Source organism: Crocuta crocuta, unplaced genomic scaffold, assembly GCF_008692635.1.
Source record: "Crocuta crocuta isolate KB4526 unplaced genomic scaffold, BGI_CrCroc_1.0 scaffold110, whole genome shotgun sequence".
Classification (NCBI taxonomy): domain Eukaryota; kingdom Metazoa; phylum Chordata; class Mammalia; order Carnivora; family Hyaenidae; genus Crocuta; species Crocuta crocuta.
In genome coordinates, this window is record NW_027527386.1 from 746,926 (window position 1) to 764,479 (window position 17,554).

At 52.0% G+C, this 17,554-nt stretch overlaps 1 protein-coding gene and 1 pseudogene across 6 annotated transcripts in view; both read right to left on the reverse strand.

Annotated features, from left to right (window-relative positions):
* Positions 1 to 1,238, reverse strand: part of LOC144243143 (long-chain-fatty-acid--CoA ligase ACSBG2-like) — a 22,275-nt pseudogene extending 21,037 nt beyond the window's left edge. Inside the window, exons 1-3 of the transcript XR_013338561.1 lie at positions 1,134 to 1,238; positions 403 to 524; positions 4 to 55 (exon numbers count right to left, since the gene is read on the reverse strand). The product of XR_013338561.1 is annotated as a long-chain-fatty-acid--CoA ligase ACSBG2-like (transcript). The remainder of the gene's footprint in view (positions 1 to 3; positions 56 to 402; positions 525 to 1,133) is intronic.
* A 5,082-nt stretch (positions 1,239 to 6,320) lies between these two features.
* The window catches only part of LOC144242746 (long-chain-fatty-acid--CoA ligase ACSBG2-like), a 35,276-nt gene continuing 24,042 nt past the window's right edge, over positions 6,321 to 17,554 (reverse strand). For 4 of the 5 annotated variants that reach the window (XM_077777851.1, XM_077777782.1, XM_077777918.1 and 1 more), the window contains 9 exons: positions 15,763 to 15,944; positions 15,375 to 15,614; positions 12,749 to 12,966; positions 10,422 to 10,561; positions 10,066 to 10,312; positions 8,712 to 8,820; positions 8,353 to 8,449; positions 6,695 to 6,740; positions 6,321 to 6,475 (listed from right to left, as the gene is read on the reverse strand). In XM_077777851.1, coding sequence (XP_077633977.1) covers positions 8,747 to 8,820; positions 10,066 to 10,312; positions 10,422 to 10,561; positions 12,749 to 12,966; positions 15,375 to 15,614; positions 15,763 to 15,944 — 1,101 coding nt within the window. In that variant the 3' untranslated portion in view covers positions 6,321 to 6,475; positions 6,695 to 6,740; positions 8,353 to 8,449; positions 8,712 to 8,746. The remainder of the gene's footprint in view (positions 6,476 to 6,694; positions 6,741 to 8,352; positions 8,450 to 8,711; positions 8,821 to 10,065; positions 10,313 to 10,421; positions 10,562 to 12,748; positions 12,967 to 15,374; positions 15,615 to 15,762; positions 15,945 to 17,554) is intronic. The other variant, XM_077777983.1, reaches the window with a different exon arrangement.

Genomic DNA, 17,554 nt, shown 5'->3' on the forward strand with positions numbered 1-17,554 from the left:
CCCTCCTGCCGCAGCTGCACCTCGCCGTCGCGCTTTGACGTCCAGTAGCGGTGGCCTGTGGGCAGGCGCGACTCAGGGGCAGGGACCCCCCAGGTAGGTGGAGGGGGCAGGGCTGGGGCTCTGAAGGCGGCGGGGAAGTTGGGGAAGAGTCGGGGGCTAGAGACAGGGCGGCCGCCAAGGGAGGAAGGCGAGTGGGGAGACACAGAAAAGGGGTGCAGGGACGGGTGGCCAGACAGATGCGCCACCCTGGTGGGGACTTCCCAAGGACCAGGCGCCTGTGACGAACTGCATCCGCCTTGGTCCACAGCCTCCCTCCCCTACTCCCAGCCTCCCAGCCGGCTTCTCTGGGAAAACCCCCGCCTTTTCTAGGCAGCCACACCCAGGGCCCGGGGAGTCCCCTACCTCTGGCTTTAATTTCCGGTCGGTGATCTTTGTCCTTTGGAGTCAGCTTTTTCGAGGACATGGTGCCCACAGTGCCCTCAGCCTCTCTCTTTACCGTCGGGGAGGCATCTGGTCTCCTAGGACTGAACAGATACACGTTTATAAACACAGTTACAGTTCGTTGGAGGGCTTCCAGCTGTGTGGACGCACAGGGGTCCCACCTGGTCATGGGGGTGACTGGACAAGCCTACTCTAAATTTTTTCTTTTTTTAATGTTTTATTTATTTCTAGGAGAGAGGGAGAGAGAGACAGCATGAGCAGGGGAGGGTCAGAGAGAGAGGGAGTGACAGACTCTGAAACGGGCTCCAGGCTCTGAGCTGGCAGTCCGCACAGAGCCCGACGCGGGGCTCGAACCCACGAACCGCGAGATCATGACCTAAGCAAAAGTCACGCCTAACCGACTAAGCCACTCAGGCACCCCTGGACAAGGCTACTCTAAACGGTGAGCATGAGTAAGAGAGGGAGAAGGAACCAGAAGAGGGCGGTGTGATGAATGAAGTACTAGGAAAAGAGTATAAGGAAAAGTGGGGACCGGGGAAGGAAATGAAGTAAGACAGATGGTGAGGGCAGAGGGGTCTTGTTGGCGGTGTTACTAAAAAATTGTTTTCTGGTACTTTCTGTGCCCACCCCCCACCCCAGCATGCAGACATCTCAGCCTCCACCCCTGCCTTTCCACCCCCACACATTTTCACCCTTCGCTGTGGTCTGGGAGGCAGTGCCCGCTTCTGTGTCCTGCTTGTTTTTGTCAGCCGTGGTCACCCCGTCTCCTGCTGTAGCCACAGGGGGACACAGAGGTCTCTACGGGACGTCTGGAATGTTCCTGCCCACGGCCAGCTTTTGTGACATCACTGTGGGTTCCGTAGCCAGGCTCCTCGGTGGCGATGTGGCCTGTTTCTGCTTTACAGAAGCCCGTCTTGGGGGTCTGGGGTCTGCCCAAGAAGGCCCTTTGCCATCTGCCCTTGCGGCCTGTGGCTCCCAAGGTGGCAGCCTGCAGGGACCCAAAGTCCTAGGTTTCAGTCTGGGAGCGGGAGGGACTTCACAGTCCCTGCCCGGCTCTGTTAGCTTGGAGGGAACGTGTTCACGAGGGAGCCTGGAAGGGAGCAGTGAGGTGGAGGAGACGGCCTGGAAGGCACGCCGGACGGAGGCTAAGGACGCGAGGGTGTCAAAGACCCAGGCAAGGTCGGCACGCCCTGGGTCCCCCAAAAGGTCAAGAAGGACTTTGACTCGCTAGGCACGGTCTCCCGGATGTGTAGACAGCTGCATTTCCACAGGTCGTTGGACGCTGTTGAGGTTGATAAGCGAATAAGCAAACAAATCATTTAAAGGCCTCTTCGGCCCCTCAGAACATTAAATATCGCATTACCGGGGGACCCCTCCAACCCTGTTTCCAGGGATATACCTGGAATTGGGAGCAGGCACTAGGAGAGATTTTGCACACTCCCATTCAGAGCAGCACGATTCACAGTAGTTCAGAGAAACCCATCATCGTCCGTTGGCGGCTGAAGGGGAAGTTGTGGTCCGTGCACGCAGTGGAGTATTACTGCCTTAGAAAAGGGAGGACATTTCTGACCTGCTACAGCATGGACAAACCCTCAAGACGTTATGCTCAGTGAAATAAGCAGATCCCACTCGTAAGAGGAACTTAAGTCAGATTCATGGAGACAGAAAGCAGGAAGGTGGCTGCTGGGGTGACTGATTTGGAAGTGAGTCACGTGAGGGGCAGAGCCAGGGTACCTTTTGGCTGAAACGACATGGTTCTGGGGCCCGCGGTGGGCGCCTGGCTTTCTGCCTTGGCCAGCAGCCCCCCCGAACCAGCAGCTTTGGGGGGCACAGACCGGTCTCCTGATGGCAGCGAGGGCACTGTGATTCCGCCGACTGCTGCCGTAGGTTAGGGAGCCTTCTGGACCAGGGGTCTTCCAGCCTGATGAGCGATCCTCGCCTCCCTACCCCCCACCAGGCTTCTGGGCACTGGCATTTGCAAACCATAAAATCCACCTATGGTAAGATTACAGTACATTGATTTTCAATAAAGCTGTACAGTTGTGAAGCTGTCACCATATTCTAATTTTTGGATGCTTTGTTACCCTGAAAAGGTCCCTCGTGTGAGATCGGTCACGCTGCTCACCGCAGCCTCGGGCGACTGCTGACCCTCGCTCTGTGCTGACTGCGGCTCTGTCTCCGTAGCTTTGCCTTTATCAGAAATGTCATATAAACAGAGTAACACACATGTGGCCTCTTGTGTCCGACGCCTTCCACTTAGCACACGTTCATCTGCACGTGTTATTGTTGGAGCACTTTTGTGGTTGTGTGGCTTTCCGTGAGTTGGATGTACTGTGTTTTGTGTAGCGATTCATTGGTTGATGGATCGATGAATTTTGCCCGTTTGGATTTTCTCCCAGCATTTGATGGTTATGCGTAACGCTGCTACAAACATCGGTATACAAGTTCTTGTGCCATTTCCCCGCGGCATCCTATATATGTGGGAGCTGAATTGCTGGGTCATATAGTAACTCCTTGTTTAACACTTGAAGAAACTTCTAAATTTGCTTTCCAAAGTCGCAGTGCTATTTTGGATTCCCACCAGCAATGTATATGGGTTCCAGTTTCTCCACATTCTTGCCAACACTGAGTATTATCAGATTTTTAATTTTTAGCCATTGTGGTGGGTGTAAAGGGCTATTGAGTTGTAGTTCTGACTACATATCCCTGATGATTAATGACATTGAGGATCTTTTCACATACTTAGTGGCCACTTGTCTGTCTTTAGTGAGAGGTCCCATCAAATCCTTAAATTGAGTCATTTGCTTTTTTATTGTTGAGTTGTAGTGTTCTTTACATATTGTGGCTACAAGTCCTTAAACTGATACATGATTCTTTCTTTTTAATTTTTTTTTAATTTTTGAGAGAGAGAGAGCAGGGGAGGGGCAAAGGAGGAGGAGGAGGAAGAAGAGAGAGAGAGAGAGAGAGAGAGAGAGAGAGAATCCGAAGCAGGCTCTATGCCCAGCACATAGAGCCTGACATGGGGCTCCATCTCATGACTGTGAGATCATGACCTGAGCCGAAATCGAGAGTCGGGCACTTAACTGACTGAGCCACCCAGACACCTCTAGCAGATCCATGATTCTAAAATACATTTGCCTTTTCACTTTCAAAGTTAAGGTTTACTTGACAGTATCTTTTGAAGGACAAAAGTTTTTAATTTTGGTGAAGTCCAATTTTGTCATTTCTTTTAATTTATGTTTTGTGCTTTAGTATCATATCTAAGAAATCTTTACTGAATCCAAGGGCACAGAGATTTTCCCTTTTTTCCCCCCTGTTTTGTAGTTTTGGCTTTTACATTTAGGTGTGTGATATTTAAAAAAAAAATTATTTTAATGTTTATTTCTGAGAGACAGAGAGAGACAGAGTACAAGTGCNTCTCATCCCTGCCCCGGCTTGAAGAGCTGGGGCCTTACGTTCTGTAGTGCACCCCATCTCGGGTTTCCTCTTGACCAGACTGGGCCACGCTTCTGTCATGTAAAGGAGCCGGAGGGGGGCCCCGTGGAACTGGCCCTGTGCTGTTTACTTCCTCACAGCAGCTTGGGACCTGCTAGCTCAAAAGCCCTCGGGTGCCAAACCCCAATTTCTTTGTCTTTAACTTGGAAAAGATGATTTTCTAGGTCCCAAGGGTATATGAAGTTATGTTGATCGCCCTACGCTATCAGAAGGGAAAGATGGTAGCAAACTCAATTTCTTACACATCCAGTTGTTTAAAATATACCTCACGGGCGCCTGGGTGGGCGGCTCAGTTGGTTAAGCATCTGACTCCGTATCAGCTCAGGTCAGGATCTCACGGTTCGTGAGTTCGAGCCCCGTGTTGTGCTCTGTGCTGACAGCTGGGAGCCTGGAGCCTGCTTCAATTCTGTGTCTCCCTCTCTCTGCTTCTCCCCCACTCATGCTCTCTCTGTCTCTCTCTCTCTCTCTCTCAAAGTAAATAAATATTAAAAAAATAAAACTATGAGTTTTTACATTACCTCCACTTCAAATATAATACCTCATGATTCTTTGTAGCCTTTTCCTAAGTCTTTTCTCTGGCAATGAGAAACTTGGCTTCCAGTTTTTAAAAAATCTATTTATTTATTTGTCCAGTGTATCCAGCCTCCTGACCACACCATTCCTCTCCTCAGCCTGCTGTGTCTGTGTGCCCCTCCGTTCCACACCCGTGGCCTCTAAGCTTGCCCCCTGCTCCTCCCTGGAGCTGCCGACCTACCCCCGCCTCACATTCTCAACCACCGTGCTCACCTTCCCCTGCCTGGAAGAGAGCGTGTCTCATATATTTTTATGTGTAAAAATGAATCCCCCCATCTCTATCACACACACATATCTTTTTTCTACGTGACATATATATAGTAGATTCTTGTTATTCGTGGTAGTTATGTTTATAAAGGTGCTGTGAACACTGAAGTAGCAAATATCGAACCATTGCTCTTGGGAGAAATATAGAGTCAGGTTCCCGGCAGCCTCTGTCACAGCATTTTTATCAGCCGGTCGCTACCTAACCTTGTTTACACGTGTTTTCTGTCCAGTGACAGCTTAGCTAATACACATTGCGGATTCACTAGCACTGAACTCCTGGTCAACAGTAGTGTAATTCATGCCGGAGTGAAGGTTATCAGACACCTGCATTTCCCCCCCTGGCTCATCACAGCCTTCTTTCCCTCAGGGATACTAGCCAGCCTTTCAGCACTAGACTTGGGGGCCACTTGTAACAGTGAAATCACCCAACAGCAATGCAAAAACATGATGCTAAACAGACCCCCAGAAGGACGTGTGTTTATATGATGGGCTCAAGCGAGAAGCCGAGGCAGCACCGTCTTTGACCTCAGCTGAGAGTGTGAACGTAGGACCTTCAGGGTTTTTGCTGCTCTGCGCGTGCTCACAGAGGACCACAAAGGTGCCGGCAGCTTTGATTTGGGGGCTACAGGTAAGTTTTAGTGAGCAGGCAAACTGGCAAATACAGAGTCTTCCCAAGAGGGAGATGGACTGTTCTTACATATTAAAACCAAACCCACCAGATGGATCAGGGAGGCCACCAAAAATGACTTTACCCTATGTGCATTGCATTGTTATTTTTTTTGCAAGGAGAATGCCATCGTGCATTTCCGATCTATATATATCCATATTTTAAAAAGAAAAGGGGCCCTGGGCTGCCTCTGGGTATCTAGAACCTTAAAAGACTGGACATTTTCCTCCTTCTGTTCTATTAGGCTGGCCTCCCTTGGCCTGATAGGTGTCCTCTCCGCTGGTCTTTCAGGGACCAGCACTGGATTTATTGGATCAGCTTTGATCTGTCTGTATGTGGACTTTTGGATGGAAGAAGAATGAACTTCCTTTTGTTTTTATTTACGTATTTTGAGATAGAGTGTGTGGGAGGGTCAGAGAGAGAGGGAGAAAGAGAATGCCAAGTAGACCCCACACCATCAGTGCAGAGCTCAATGTGGGGCTCCAACTCCTGAACCGCGAGCTCCTGACCAGAGATGAAACTGAGTCGGAGGCTTAACTGACTGAGCCCCCCAGGTGCCCCTGAAATTCTCTCTCCGTTAAGTTGCTCTTATTTTGGGCCTTATGATAACAGCGAAACTCATCCCCCAAAATGGGATTCATCAAGAATCAGCTGTTCACCAGGAGTGATGGTGCTTTGATGGTAACAGCTTGCCTGTTTTGAGGGCTCTCGGGTCTCAGATGCTACCCTCACCTTCACCTTCCTGGGAGGTGTGGGGGGGTCTGTTTTTACAGAGCCCCACCCCCTCCAGACTCAGAAGGCTGGACTCACATAGCTAGCCAGGATTTGGACCTGGAACTGATTTCAGAGTCTGAACTTCTCAACAAAGGACGAAATGTTTGAATCTAGTTCCAGGTCAGGACCTGGGATGCTGACGTGCTTTATTATCACTACTTATTGCAAGTGTTTCCAGGTTACTTCTAGGAAGGTGAATTGTTTGGGGACTCACTTCTCCAGACTTGTGAAGGATTTTCTTTCTGATGTCTCAGTCCTCTGGGGAGAGAAAAAAAATCGAATTGGAACTCACAAGATGAGAAATTCTTCATAGACCTCCCCATAAGCTTCCCTGGGGTCATGCCTCGAAGGTTCATAGGAATTCAGAGATCTGTGATGATCCAGCCAAAGGCACGGCAGGTCCCTGAGGGGCACCTCTTCAACAGGTGAATAATCAAGAGACTGACCCATAGGAAATCAGGGAGAGAATGCCCCTACCCAGAGTGGTGGATCTTGTGTGACAGTGGGGTCTTCCTGTTAAAACCTGGAGGGAGAGGAAAGGTCAGTTATTACCTGGAGAGCCTTGAAATCAATGTGTTCATTCTCTGAGACCCAACGGTTACCATGGGATTAAAATATTCCTGAATGAATGTATTAGTTTGTAAATTAGAAAAACAATTGAATCCCTCTCCAGTGAACTTTAGAGCAGTGCTGTCCAGGAGAAATATCATGTAACCCATCTATGTAATTCAAAATTTTAGGGGCGCCTGGGTGCCTCAGTCGGTTAAGCATCTGACTTCAGCTCAGGTCATGATCTTGCAGTTTGTGAGTTTGCGCCAGCGTCAGGCTCTGTGCTGACAGCTCAGAGCCTGGAGCCTGCTTCAGATTCCAGGTCTCCCTCTCTCTCTGTCCCTCCCCCACTCATAGCCTGTCTCTGTCTCTCTCAAAAATAAACATTAAAAAAAATTTTTTAGGGGCGCCTGGGTGGCTCAGTCAGTTAAGCATCCAACTTCAGCTCAGGTCATGATCTCACAGTTTGTGAGTTTGAGCCCCGCGTCGGGCTCTGTGCTGACAGCTCAGAGCCTGGAGCCTTTTTCAGATTCTGTGTCTCCTTTTCTCTCTGGCCCTCCCTTACTTACTCTATGCCTCTTTCTCAAAATAAATAGACGTTAAAAAGTTTTAAAATTTGTAAATAAAATTTTTCTGGTAGCCACACGCAAAAAATAGGCGAAATTAATGTACATAATATATTTTTGTCACCCAGTATTTCTAAAATAGTATCAATTCAACATGTACTCAATATTTTAAAATATTAATGAGGTATTTTAAATCCTATAGTTCATACCCAGCTGTCAAAACCCAGTATCTCTTTGCGCTTCTGGCGCATCTCGGTTTGGATGGCTACCATCTTGGTCAGCACAGGTGTGGAGGGCCCATCTCTCCCGCCCCCATATGTCAATGTCAGACGGTTTTTTACCCAACTGCAAAGTGCAATCGGTAGTCTCACAAAAGATGCGGAATGATACGTGTGATTTGTTTAACTACTGGGCCCACCCGCGAGACTTTGGCAAATGAAGGTGTGGAGGAGTGAAACCAGTTAACAGTGAAGAAAAAGAAATGGATGTGGTGGTGTGATGGGCCACCCCATGTGCCTCCCTCCACCCCCGCCCTGTCCCGATTCCGTCTGTGGAAGCCCTAACCCCCAGGGCCTCAGAATGTGGCTGTGTTTGAGGATGGAGTCTTCACAGAGGTGATCAAGTTAAAATGAGGTCATTAGGGCGGGCCCTGGTCCAGGAGGACGGGCGTCCTTGTGAAAAAGGGAAATGTGGACACAGGTGGCATCTAGGGGCCAAGGAGACGGCCCTCGAACCAGCCAACCCAGCCGGTACTTTGCAGGGCACTTGGTTGCAGAAGCCCCAGCAGGCCGCTACAGGTGAGCTGGCCGGGGCATCTGAAGACCGTGATTTGAACATGGAAAGATTACCAGTGGCTTTTAGGACAACTGAGAATGTGTCTTGCTGTCCTTCTGCTGTTGCATCCAGCTGGGTTCCTCCAGACCTATGCGGACCCCTGGTGCTGCGGGGGGTCCTGTGGGTGAGGCTTGGGGAGAGGGGTGGGGTCGGGAGGCGGGAGGTTTCCGAGACCCCAGCCCTTACCATCTGTGATGGGTCACCGTGTCTCACTCCTTGGGCTCCCGGCACGTAGCACTCTCCCCCCATGAACATTCCCAGCAAAAGGCCTCCTCCAGATGAGCTACGGTGAAACATTTGGGCATTTAACAACAAGATCTGGTGCTGGATGAGAAGATTGCTCTGCTCCTTCTTTGAGACAAAGGTAGAAAAGTCAGGAAGAACACCTAACAGTGTTGGCGGCCAGCCATGGAGGAGAGTGCAGGACCCGCCATGACCCTGGCACAGAAAGCGTGTGTGCATGAGCCCCGCCCACGGCCCCACCTGCCACACGGGGGAGACCACCTCTGTGGGGCTCGGTCAAGGCCCAGCCCAGCCCGTCTCACCGTGGGGACAGTCGGGAGCAGCTCCACCAGAGAAGTCAGTAGTAGAAGCTTTCAATTAGCCTTTTATATTTTTGGACCACAAAAGGTCTCCTAATCTTTGTCGTCGGACCTATCGAGAAAGGAGAAACCAGTTCCTACATGGGGAATAAAAGGCCACATGTCCTGTGCGTGTGTGGGCAGCCGGGTCCCCGTGGCGGGGGACAGGCCGGGGCTGGCTCTCCCATTGACTTCCTGGGTGCATCCCCTCCACCCTCAGTGCAGGGCCGAACCCTCACACCGTGGGCTGCAGCGAGGCCGCTGGGCTGGAGTGCACACAGCCTGCTGAGCTCTGCCTGATGTGGACCGGGCACCCAGCACAGGGGTGCGCCCCCTCCTCTTCCAGGTGAGGGAACCGTCTCAGGGCCAGGAGCTCTGAGGCCACCCAGCATGTGCCCCTCAGGGACAAGACATGAATTCCGGAGTTGTCTGATCCACGGCCCAGGCTGCTCACAGGCTCTGGGTCACTGTGGGGTTCAGGCTTCCCCGGCCCCGTCCTGAGCAGCACCATGAGGGCTGCATTTTCAACTTGTAGTTAAAAGGACCAAGGCTTGGAGGGGACAGGATTTAGACCCAAGTTGTCCAAGGCTGCGTGCTTGCTGTCACTCTAACTCTCTGCGTCGATGCCATCAGATTACAGCTGAGTGCTGAGAGCAGGCCCCAGAAAGGACACTGATAGGAAGCAAGCCCCCCCTCCCCCATCCTGGAGAGAGCAGGAGGTGGGGGCAGACAGACTGAAATCAGCCAGTACACAGGGTAACTTCAGACTATGATGTGTTACGGGAGCAAAGTGGAGGCAGTGTAGGAGGCGTGATAGAGTGCTACAGGGCTGCCCTATGAAGGGTGACAGTGAGTCATGGTAGTCAGGATGGCCAGAGAAGGCCGTTCCGAGGAAGTGACCTGTAAGGTGAGACCTGGACAATGAGAAGGAGCCAAAGAATTGAAGGGGAAGGGCATTCCAGGCAGCGGGCACAGCAGGTGCAAAGGTCCTGAGACAGGATTTGCCTGGGGAGTTGTGAGAACAGCAGGGAGGCCTGTGCAGTTGGGGTAGAGTAAGTGAAAGGGGAGAGGTCAACAGGAGAAAGGTCATGAAGAGTCATAATGAGTTTGGCTTTTATTACAGAGTGGAAGCATGCTGCCCTGGGGAGAAGGGACTTTGTGTATGTGTGTGTGGGGGGGAGCTAGGCACCAATGAGCTAGAGGTGGACCCTCTGACCCCCTGCAAAGGGCCCGTCTCCTTAGAGCCTGTGTGGCCCTGGACACTAGCAAGGGACCAGCCTCCAAGTGCCAGATGCCACCTGCTCTCCAGGCTACTCACCCAGCTCTCCACTGGGGATAGAAAAGTCCTTATCCAGGATGGCCCACTTCCGGATCCTCTGTGCATTGGAGATGGCTTCCTTATTCACGGCATCTATGCCCTCCTGGATGGCCTTGTAGACCAGGGGGTCCCGCAGCTCCAGAATCTCAGAGACGGTGGACACGTGGCTCCCCAGGTTCCGGCAGAAGTTGATGGCCTCCATGCTTAGGTCGTCCATTGGCTGTCCCGTTATCCCGTCCATCTGACACTGCCCCAGGAGAGCCTCATCACCCCACCCAGCGATCACACAGTCCCTGGCCACCCTGCGGACCAGGAAGTGGGGCAGAGACTCCCGCGAGACAGTAAGCCCACGTTACCTTCAGCGTCAACAGGATGCTCAGAAAGTTTGCCTTATCCCCCACCAGCATGGCATGACTGATGATGGGGATCTTCTCCTTCACCAGGTTCTCGATGGGGATTGGGGCCACATTCTCACCGCCCGCCATGATGAGGATTTCTGGAACAAACGTGGCTTGGTGAGGGCTCAACGTGACAGGACAAAAGGCTCGTGCCCTCGAGGACCAGAGGGGACAGATGCTGGCACGGATGACCACCCCCTTAGAAAACCCCAGAGGCAGGGGTGCCTGGGTGGCTTAGTCAGTTGATCATCCAACTTTTGCTTAGGTCATGATTTCACGGTTCGTGGGTTTGAGCCCTGCGTTGGGCTCTGTGCTGACTGCCAGCTCAGAGCCTGGAGCCTGTTTGAGAGTCTGTGACTCCCTCTCTCTCTAACCCTCCCCTGCTCATGCTGTCTCTCTCTCTCTCTCTCTCTCTCCTAGAAATAAATAAAACATTTTTAAAAAATTAAAAAAAAAAAGAAAACCCCCAGAGGCAGAGGAGGACCCCTGCCCGTGGCCAGGACTCCCACCATGCCCTTCTCTAGTCCACAGACCCAGCCTCACTCTGCTCTTTTTCCCCTGTCTCCTTAAAACCCCCAGCAAATGTCTAGTCCTGTGCACACGACACTTGGACAGCGCTGTGTTAATCCTTTGCCTGTTTCTTGGTCCTCTGCACCCTGACCCAGGCCCTCCGGTGTGTCTTGCTTAGAAGACAGTAGAATGTTCCTGGCTATGCCTGGTCTCTCTGTCTCCTGAATTTTCTACCACCCCAAACAACCTAAGTCCTTAGGTAACATCCCTAACTTGGGCCCGCCTTAAGAGAACTGTGTCACTCTTCCCCCAGCCACTCAGATTCTCCAAGGGCTGCTCCTGCCCCATCTACGTTCCTTACTTGCTCTTTCACCCAAGGATGCTGGCTGCCTCCCATCCCACCCGCCCAAGACCTGTCTTAATCCTGTGCTCCTTCAGCTCTCCGTACCAAGGTCACTACAGCAGTAGTAATAATATGATTGTGTGATGGACACCTGTGGTGGTGTCTGCCAGTGACTCCTCTTCCAGGCAGCCAGCCCTGCCGTTTCTTTAGGGGACTCTTCTCCATGGTGAATGCTTGTGGTTTGAGCCAAGACTGCTATGATGAGCGTGTGACCAGGTCTGACCAGTCAGTGTATTCTGTTCTCTACAGTGATTCATTTTGAAATGGGATCCAGTGAGAGTCAGACCTAAACTTTTGCTGTCCCTTGGTGGTTAGGGCGAGCCTTGACTGTTGGTGGCCATCTTGTCACCAAATGGGAAAAGCCTCTTCAGGAAGGGCCCCAACACCAAGGACAGCTCAGGAAGGGAAGGATAATGCAATTTCTTGTGATGTTGTTTCGGGCACCTGGATCCAGCCAAGCCTGACCTTTGGGACTTTTCCATTTTTTCGCTCAAACCTGTATAAGAAGGGTTTTCTGTTGCTTATCATGGAAATGATGCTAACATAGCCCCCTTATTAAATAGTTAACTGCCTGTGTCAGGCTCACTATCAGATGCTCGGTCTACATCACAGGTTAGCAAACTACAGGCTGAGTCCAATCCAGCCTTCTATGTTTTTGTCTGGCCATGAGCTAAAAATAGTTTATTTTATTTATTTTATTTTGAGAGACAACATGCACAAGTGAACACAACTGGGAGACAGGGACAGAGAGAGAGAGAGAGAAAGGGAGGGAATCTTAAGCAGGTTCCATGCTGAGCATGGAGCCCGACACAGAGCTCAGACCCATGATGCTGGGATCATGACCTGAGTCGAAATCAAGAGTCAGATGCTCAACCAACTGAGCCACCCAGGTGCCCTGGTTTTTATACTTTTAAACGGTGGGAAGGAAACCCAAGGAATAATAATATTTGCAATGCATGAGGATTATATGACATTAGCATTGGCACATGGCCACGTCTGTGTGTCTGCATGTTGCCCATGGCTGCGCGTGAACCACAGTGGCTGAGTTGAGCAGCTGTGCCACAGCTGTACGTCCCACAGATCCAAAGAAAGTTTAGTCTTAGGCCCTTAACAGGAAGAGCTGGCTTATACCTGCTCTACAGCATTTCTGCTCGTCCTCACTGAACTGTGACAATTACGTAGATTTCAGAGCTAGCACGGATGTCTCCCCCAGGACCATTCTTCCAGGGGCCAAATCCTGGATGGCCCTCTGCGGGGGTGGGGGCTTGTCCACTGTACAGCTGTGTGGGTCCTACCCCACGCAGGGTGGGGGGCTGGGAGTCGGGCCCTTCAGGGATCAGGGCTGGCGGGCCTGCAGGGGCAGCCCCGGTACCTTTGATGCGGCCAGTGATGTAGAGGAAGCCCTGGTTGTCGACGTAGCCCAGGTCGCCGGTGTGCAGCCAGCCTTCATCATCAATGGCCTCGGTGGTCATGTCTTCCATGTCCAGGTAGCCCATGAAGACGTGCCGGCCCCAGATGCAGATCTCCCCCACGCTGTCCTTGTTCTGTTGGTGTAGTATGCTCCTGCATCCGTCCATGACCTTGCCGCAGCTGCCGGGGGCGGGGGGGCAGAGGGAGGCGGTCAGCGCTCGGAGACCAGAGCACCTGCCCAGGTCAGCCCGGGGTCTGCAGCCTAGGCTCACCCTCTCCAGGACCCGGTGGGCGCAGAGAGTTCCAAAAAAAGGAAATACAAGTGAATTTTGAATACACGCAAAAGATTTTTTTCTCCAACCTCACTCATAACAAAAGGAATATAAATGAAAAGTTGTGTTGAGATACCTTTTTTTTTCTTTTTAACCAGTTGGCTTAGCACAGTATATGGTGCGTATGCAAAGCGTTTGCTTCAGCATCGATGGTGGCGAGGAGGATGGAGAAAGAGCCCTAAGTGTCCCACCACCAGAAGCACCCGTTGAGTGAGCAATGGCCCGTGCCCGCCATGGATATTACACCGCTGCTAAAGACGGCAGCTGTTTGCTCGGACATGGAACGTTCTCTCCCGGATGAGAACCTCTCACCGGCCAGATCCACTGGATTCCTGAGCATGCGGGTGTGAGTCCAGACTGACCGGAAGCTGGGATACCGTAACGGACCCAGAAAGCAAAGGACACTGGCTTATCTGACTTCATATGGTTCCCAAGCTCCAGAGAGCAAGTGACCGTTCAGAGAAGACGAGTTTTGTGTTCATTTTCACATGGAAAATGCTTTTGTTTGGGATAGAAGTATGTCCGTCCCGTCACTGCTTCGCCAGCTTAACTCCATGGAAGTGCTGTGGTGGTCTTGCCCCCACGAGGGTGTTAGGGGCTGAGTCGTGCCCATCACCCCCCCCCACGTGTTGCACTGTGAGCCCCCAGCACCTCACAGTGTGACCGTATTTGGAAACAGGGTCACTGCCAGTGTAACGAGTTAAATTAAGACGAGGTCCTGCTGGAGTAGGGTGGCCTCCGACCCTCATGGAAGGATTGGTGTCCTTATGGAAAGGGTCTCCTTCAGACAGGCACATGGGGAGAACCGTGTGAAGACGGAGGAGGGGATCCAAGTGATGCGTCTATAAGCCCAGGAGTGCCAGAGGTGGCCAGCAACCCCCACCCCCAGACGCCAGCGGAGGGCCTGGGCCAGGTTCTCCGTCACCCTCAGAACGAGCCAGCCTGCCCACACCTTGACCTCGGACCTCTGTTCCCCAGAGTTGTAAGAAGATGGTTTTTTTGTTGTGTGAGTTTGTGGGGACTTTGTTATGGTGGCCATGCCAAACTCACATACACGCGTCGTGAACTGGAGGTCTGGGGTGGGCGGGAGGGAGCCCTTCACCTTGTCAGTTAATGCCTTCTGAGTTTGGGGACGTGGGCCTGTATTCCTCATTGAAAAGTGCTATTAAAGACAGAGGCCGGGACCTGTACCTTTCCTCCAGGGTTAGGGAAGCGTCCCTTCTCTTTAGGGAAGGACCCCCCATTCAGTTTTGGAAAAACTGTAGTGGGCATGTGGGTTACAGCCAAAGATAGGCCTCAGGTGGGCTGTGGAGTTGGGGGGGGGNGAAAACCCCCAGAGGCAGAGGAGGACCCCTGCCTGTGGCCAGGACTCCCACCATGCCCTTCTCTAGTCCACAGACCCAGCCTCACTCTGCTCTTTTTCCCCTGTCTCCTTAAAACCCCCAGCAAATGTCTAGTCCTGTGCACACGACACTTGGACAGCGCTGTGTTAATCCTTTGCCTGTTTCTTGGTCCTCTGCACCCTGACCCAGGCCCTCCGGTGTGTCTTGCTTAGAAGACAGTAGAATGTTCCTGGCTATGCCTGGTCTCTCTGTCTCCTGAATTTTCTACCACCCCANGCAGAGCTCCCCCCAGGGTAAAAGCAAAAGGCAAGAGATGGTTTTGCCATATTAGGAAGATTGAGCTTGCTTTTTGCCAAGTTCAGAGGCAGTTGGAACCTGGCCAAGCACGAGAGCAAAGCTGGACTTGTGATATGACTGCAGGGAGGGGGTCAGGGAGAGACGGTGGGGGCTTCTGTGACTTGCAGACCCACACAGACCTCGTCTTTGGTGTCCCTCCCGTTTCAGCGTCCTTGGGTTCCCTCCTGCGGCCTGGGACCCGCGGGGCTTGGGAGAAGGGCCCGTGGTCGTGTTGGAGGGGGAGCATGGCAGAGACGAGGGGTCCTGAGGTCCCAGGAGGGGAACCTGAGCTGGGTGAGCCTGGGCGGGCTGTCTGGAGCCTGGGTGAGCTGTCACTCACCAATGACAGCTGGGGAGACCCTGGAACATTCCAAGAGCCCTCCCTGTCTTTGGGCTCTCCGGCAAATGGGAGCTTCCATGGTCATGAGCACGTAGGGCTTAGAGGCTGGAGAACAGGGGTCATTCTGGACACTTGGGCCAGGGTTCATCTTAGCTCAGTGGCTTGCCTGCCCTCCCACCTTTAGCCCCTGACCCCCACGTCGCTGGAGGGCTGGGCGTCTGCCTAGGAGTCTGGTACCTTCGAATCCTGTAGCTCTCCTGAATGGGTATGGTGTGGGGTCCTGAGCTTTCACTCAAACCGTACATATCACCTATAGGTATGTCCAGGCTTAGGAAGAATTCAGAGGTCTCTTTGTTGAGGGGTGCGGCTCCGCTGATAAAAGAGTGGCAGCGATCAAGACCAAGGGCACTCTTGACTTTGCTGAACACGAGGGCCATCGCCATGCGGTAGCTCATGGGAGTTTCATTTGTCCTGTGACTAAGAATGCCAAGGACGAAAAAAAATTCTAAGAACAGCCCAACAGCCATGCAACCAAATGGGGGTTGATGGGGGGCCAGCTGGAGAAGGCTGAGCCCCCTCACCCACTGCCCTCTCCCAGCCTGGCCCCGCTGGCCCCTGCACCTACCCCAGCATCCTTTTTGTATTGATCTTTAAGCCAATAACTCTTCCCCATGAAAACACCTTCTTCCTCAAGCTTGAGAATTTGGCACCAGTTTCCTTTATCGTCTCCTGCATCTTCTCCCAAATTCGGGGCACCCCCAGGAAGGCAGTAGGCTTTACCTCCTGCAGAGTATTGATCAAGGTGCCCTGCAAGAGACAGAGTTGAGTCAGCCACATGGGCACCTTGCATGGAACCTGCATGTCCCCTCTCCCCAGCCATCCAGCTCAGCCCAGGAGTACCTTACCTTTGCTGATTGGCCCAGGGTGAGCACCCCACCCACGGGAGCCCACCCATTGGCTGGCTGGTAGCCACTCAGATTTCACACTCTCTCTAGGGATTTGGTTGAGAGCACAGACTGGTAAAAACAACAATACTTGACCAAGCAGGCAGTGGAATATTGCACAACTGTTCACAAGGATGTAAGATTCTTTCCCAAATAGATCTACGGATTCAGAGCAATCCCTGTCAGAATCCAGGCAGGACTTAACCACACAGGTTGACAAGCCAGCCTTGAAAATTTACATGGAAATGCAGAGGACCTAGGACAACCGAAGCAATTTTGGAAAAGAAGAACAAAATCAAAAGAATCGCTATTTGATTTTGAAATTTATTATAAAATAGGGTCATCGGCTGTCCTGGTTTGCTCAGAACTGAAGGAGCTTCTGGAATGTCCCAGGAAAACCAGGGCAAGGCGGTGGGCCTGCCCGAAAGCCCAGAAAACTCTGGTGTAAGGATGGACGCACAGTTCGACGGCGCAGAACACTTAGGAGCAGTTCAGGGGAAGAAAGGATATTCCTATCCTGAAAAATTAAAGCGTTCAGCTTCGTGTCTTCTCACCAGAGAAGTGAACTCACAGCGGAGTGCAGACCTGAGTGTCAGAGCTAAGATGCAGAGGCTTTGGGGGACACGCGACAGGAACCTCTGTGGCCCTGGGGCAGGCGGGGGTCGCCCGCACACGGCACCAGGGACCGCAGTCATGAAAGGGGAAGGGAACGACTTCTAGAAGCGAGAAGACACAGCACCGGGAGAAGGTTCTTGTAAACCAGTATTTGGTTAGAATCCAACCATAAGAAGATACATAACCAAAATTTAAATTTCTTTTTATTTATTTATTTTGAGAGAGAGAGAGCATGAGCAGGGGAGGGACAGAGAGGGAGAGAGAACCCCAAGGAGGCGCAGTGCCGTTACTGCAGAGCCCGGTGTCGGGCTCGAACCCACATGAACCATGAGATCATGACCTGAGCCGAAACCAAGAGTCAGACACTTAACTGACGGAGCCCCCCCAGACGCCCCAACCACATTTTTAAATGATCAAAAGAGGGGCGTCTGCGTGCGTCCGTCGGCTGAGCATCCGACTCTTGGTTTCAGCTCAGGTCTTGATGAGTTCAAGCCCCATGTCAGGCTCTGTGCTGGCATTGCAGAGCCTGCTTGGGATTCTGTCTCTCCCTCTCTCTCTGACCCTCCCCTGCTCACGCTGTCTCTCTCTCTGTCTCCTAGAAATAAATAAACATTTTTAAAAAATAATAATAAAAAAAATAAAAATGAATAAAAAAAAATTTTAACCAGCAAAAGATTCACACATGTTTTTCCTCCCAAAGAGGGTATACAGCCGGCACCAAGTGCATGAGGAGGCACTCACTCCCTTGCCCCCCCGTTAGTCATCAGGGAAGTGCACATGCCACCTTCCTGCCACTAGAACGGGCAGCGGTAGGGACAGCAGCAGCACGGTGGCCTCTCTGGCGTCCTGGGGGGGGCA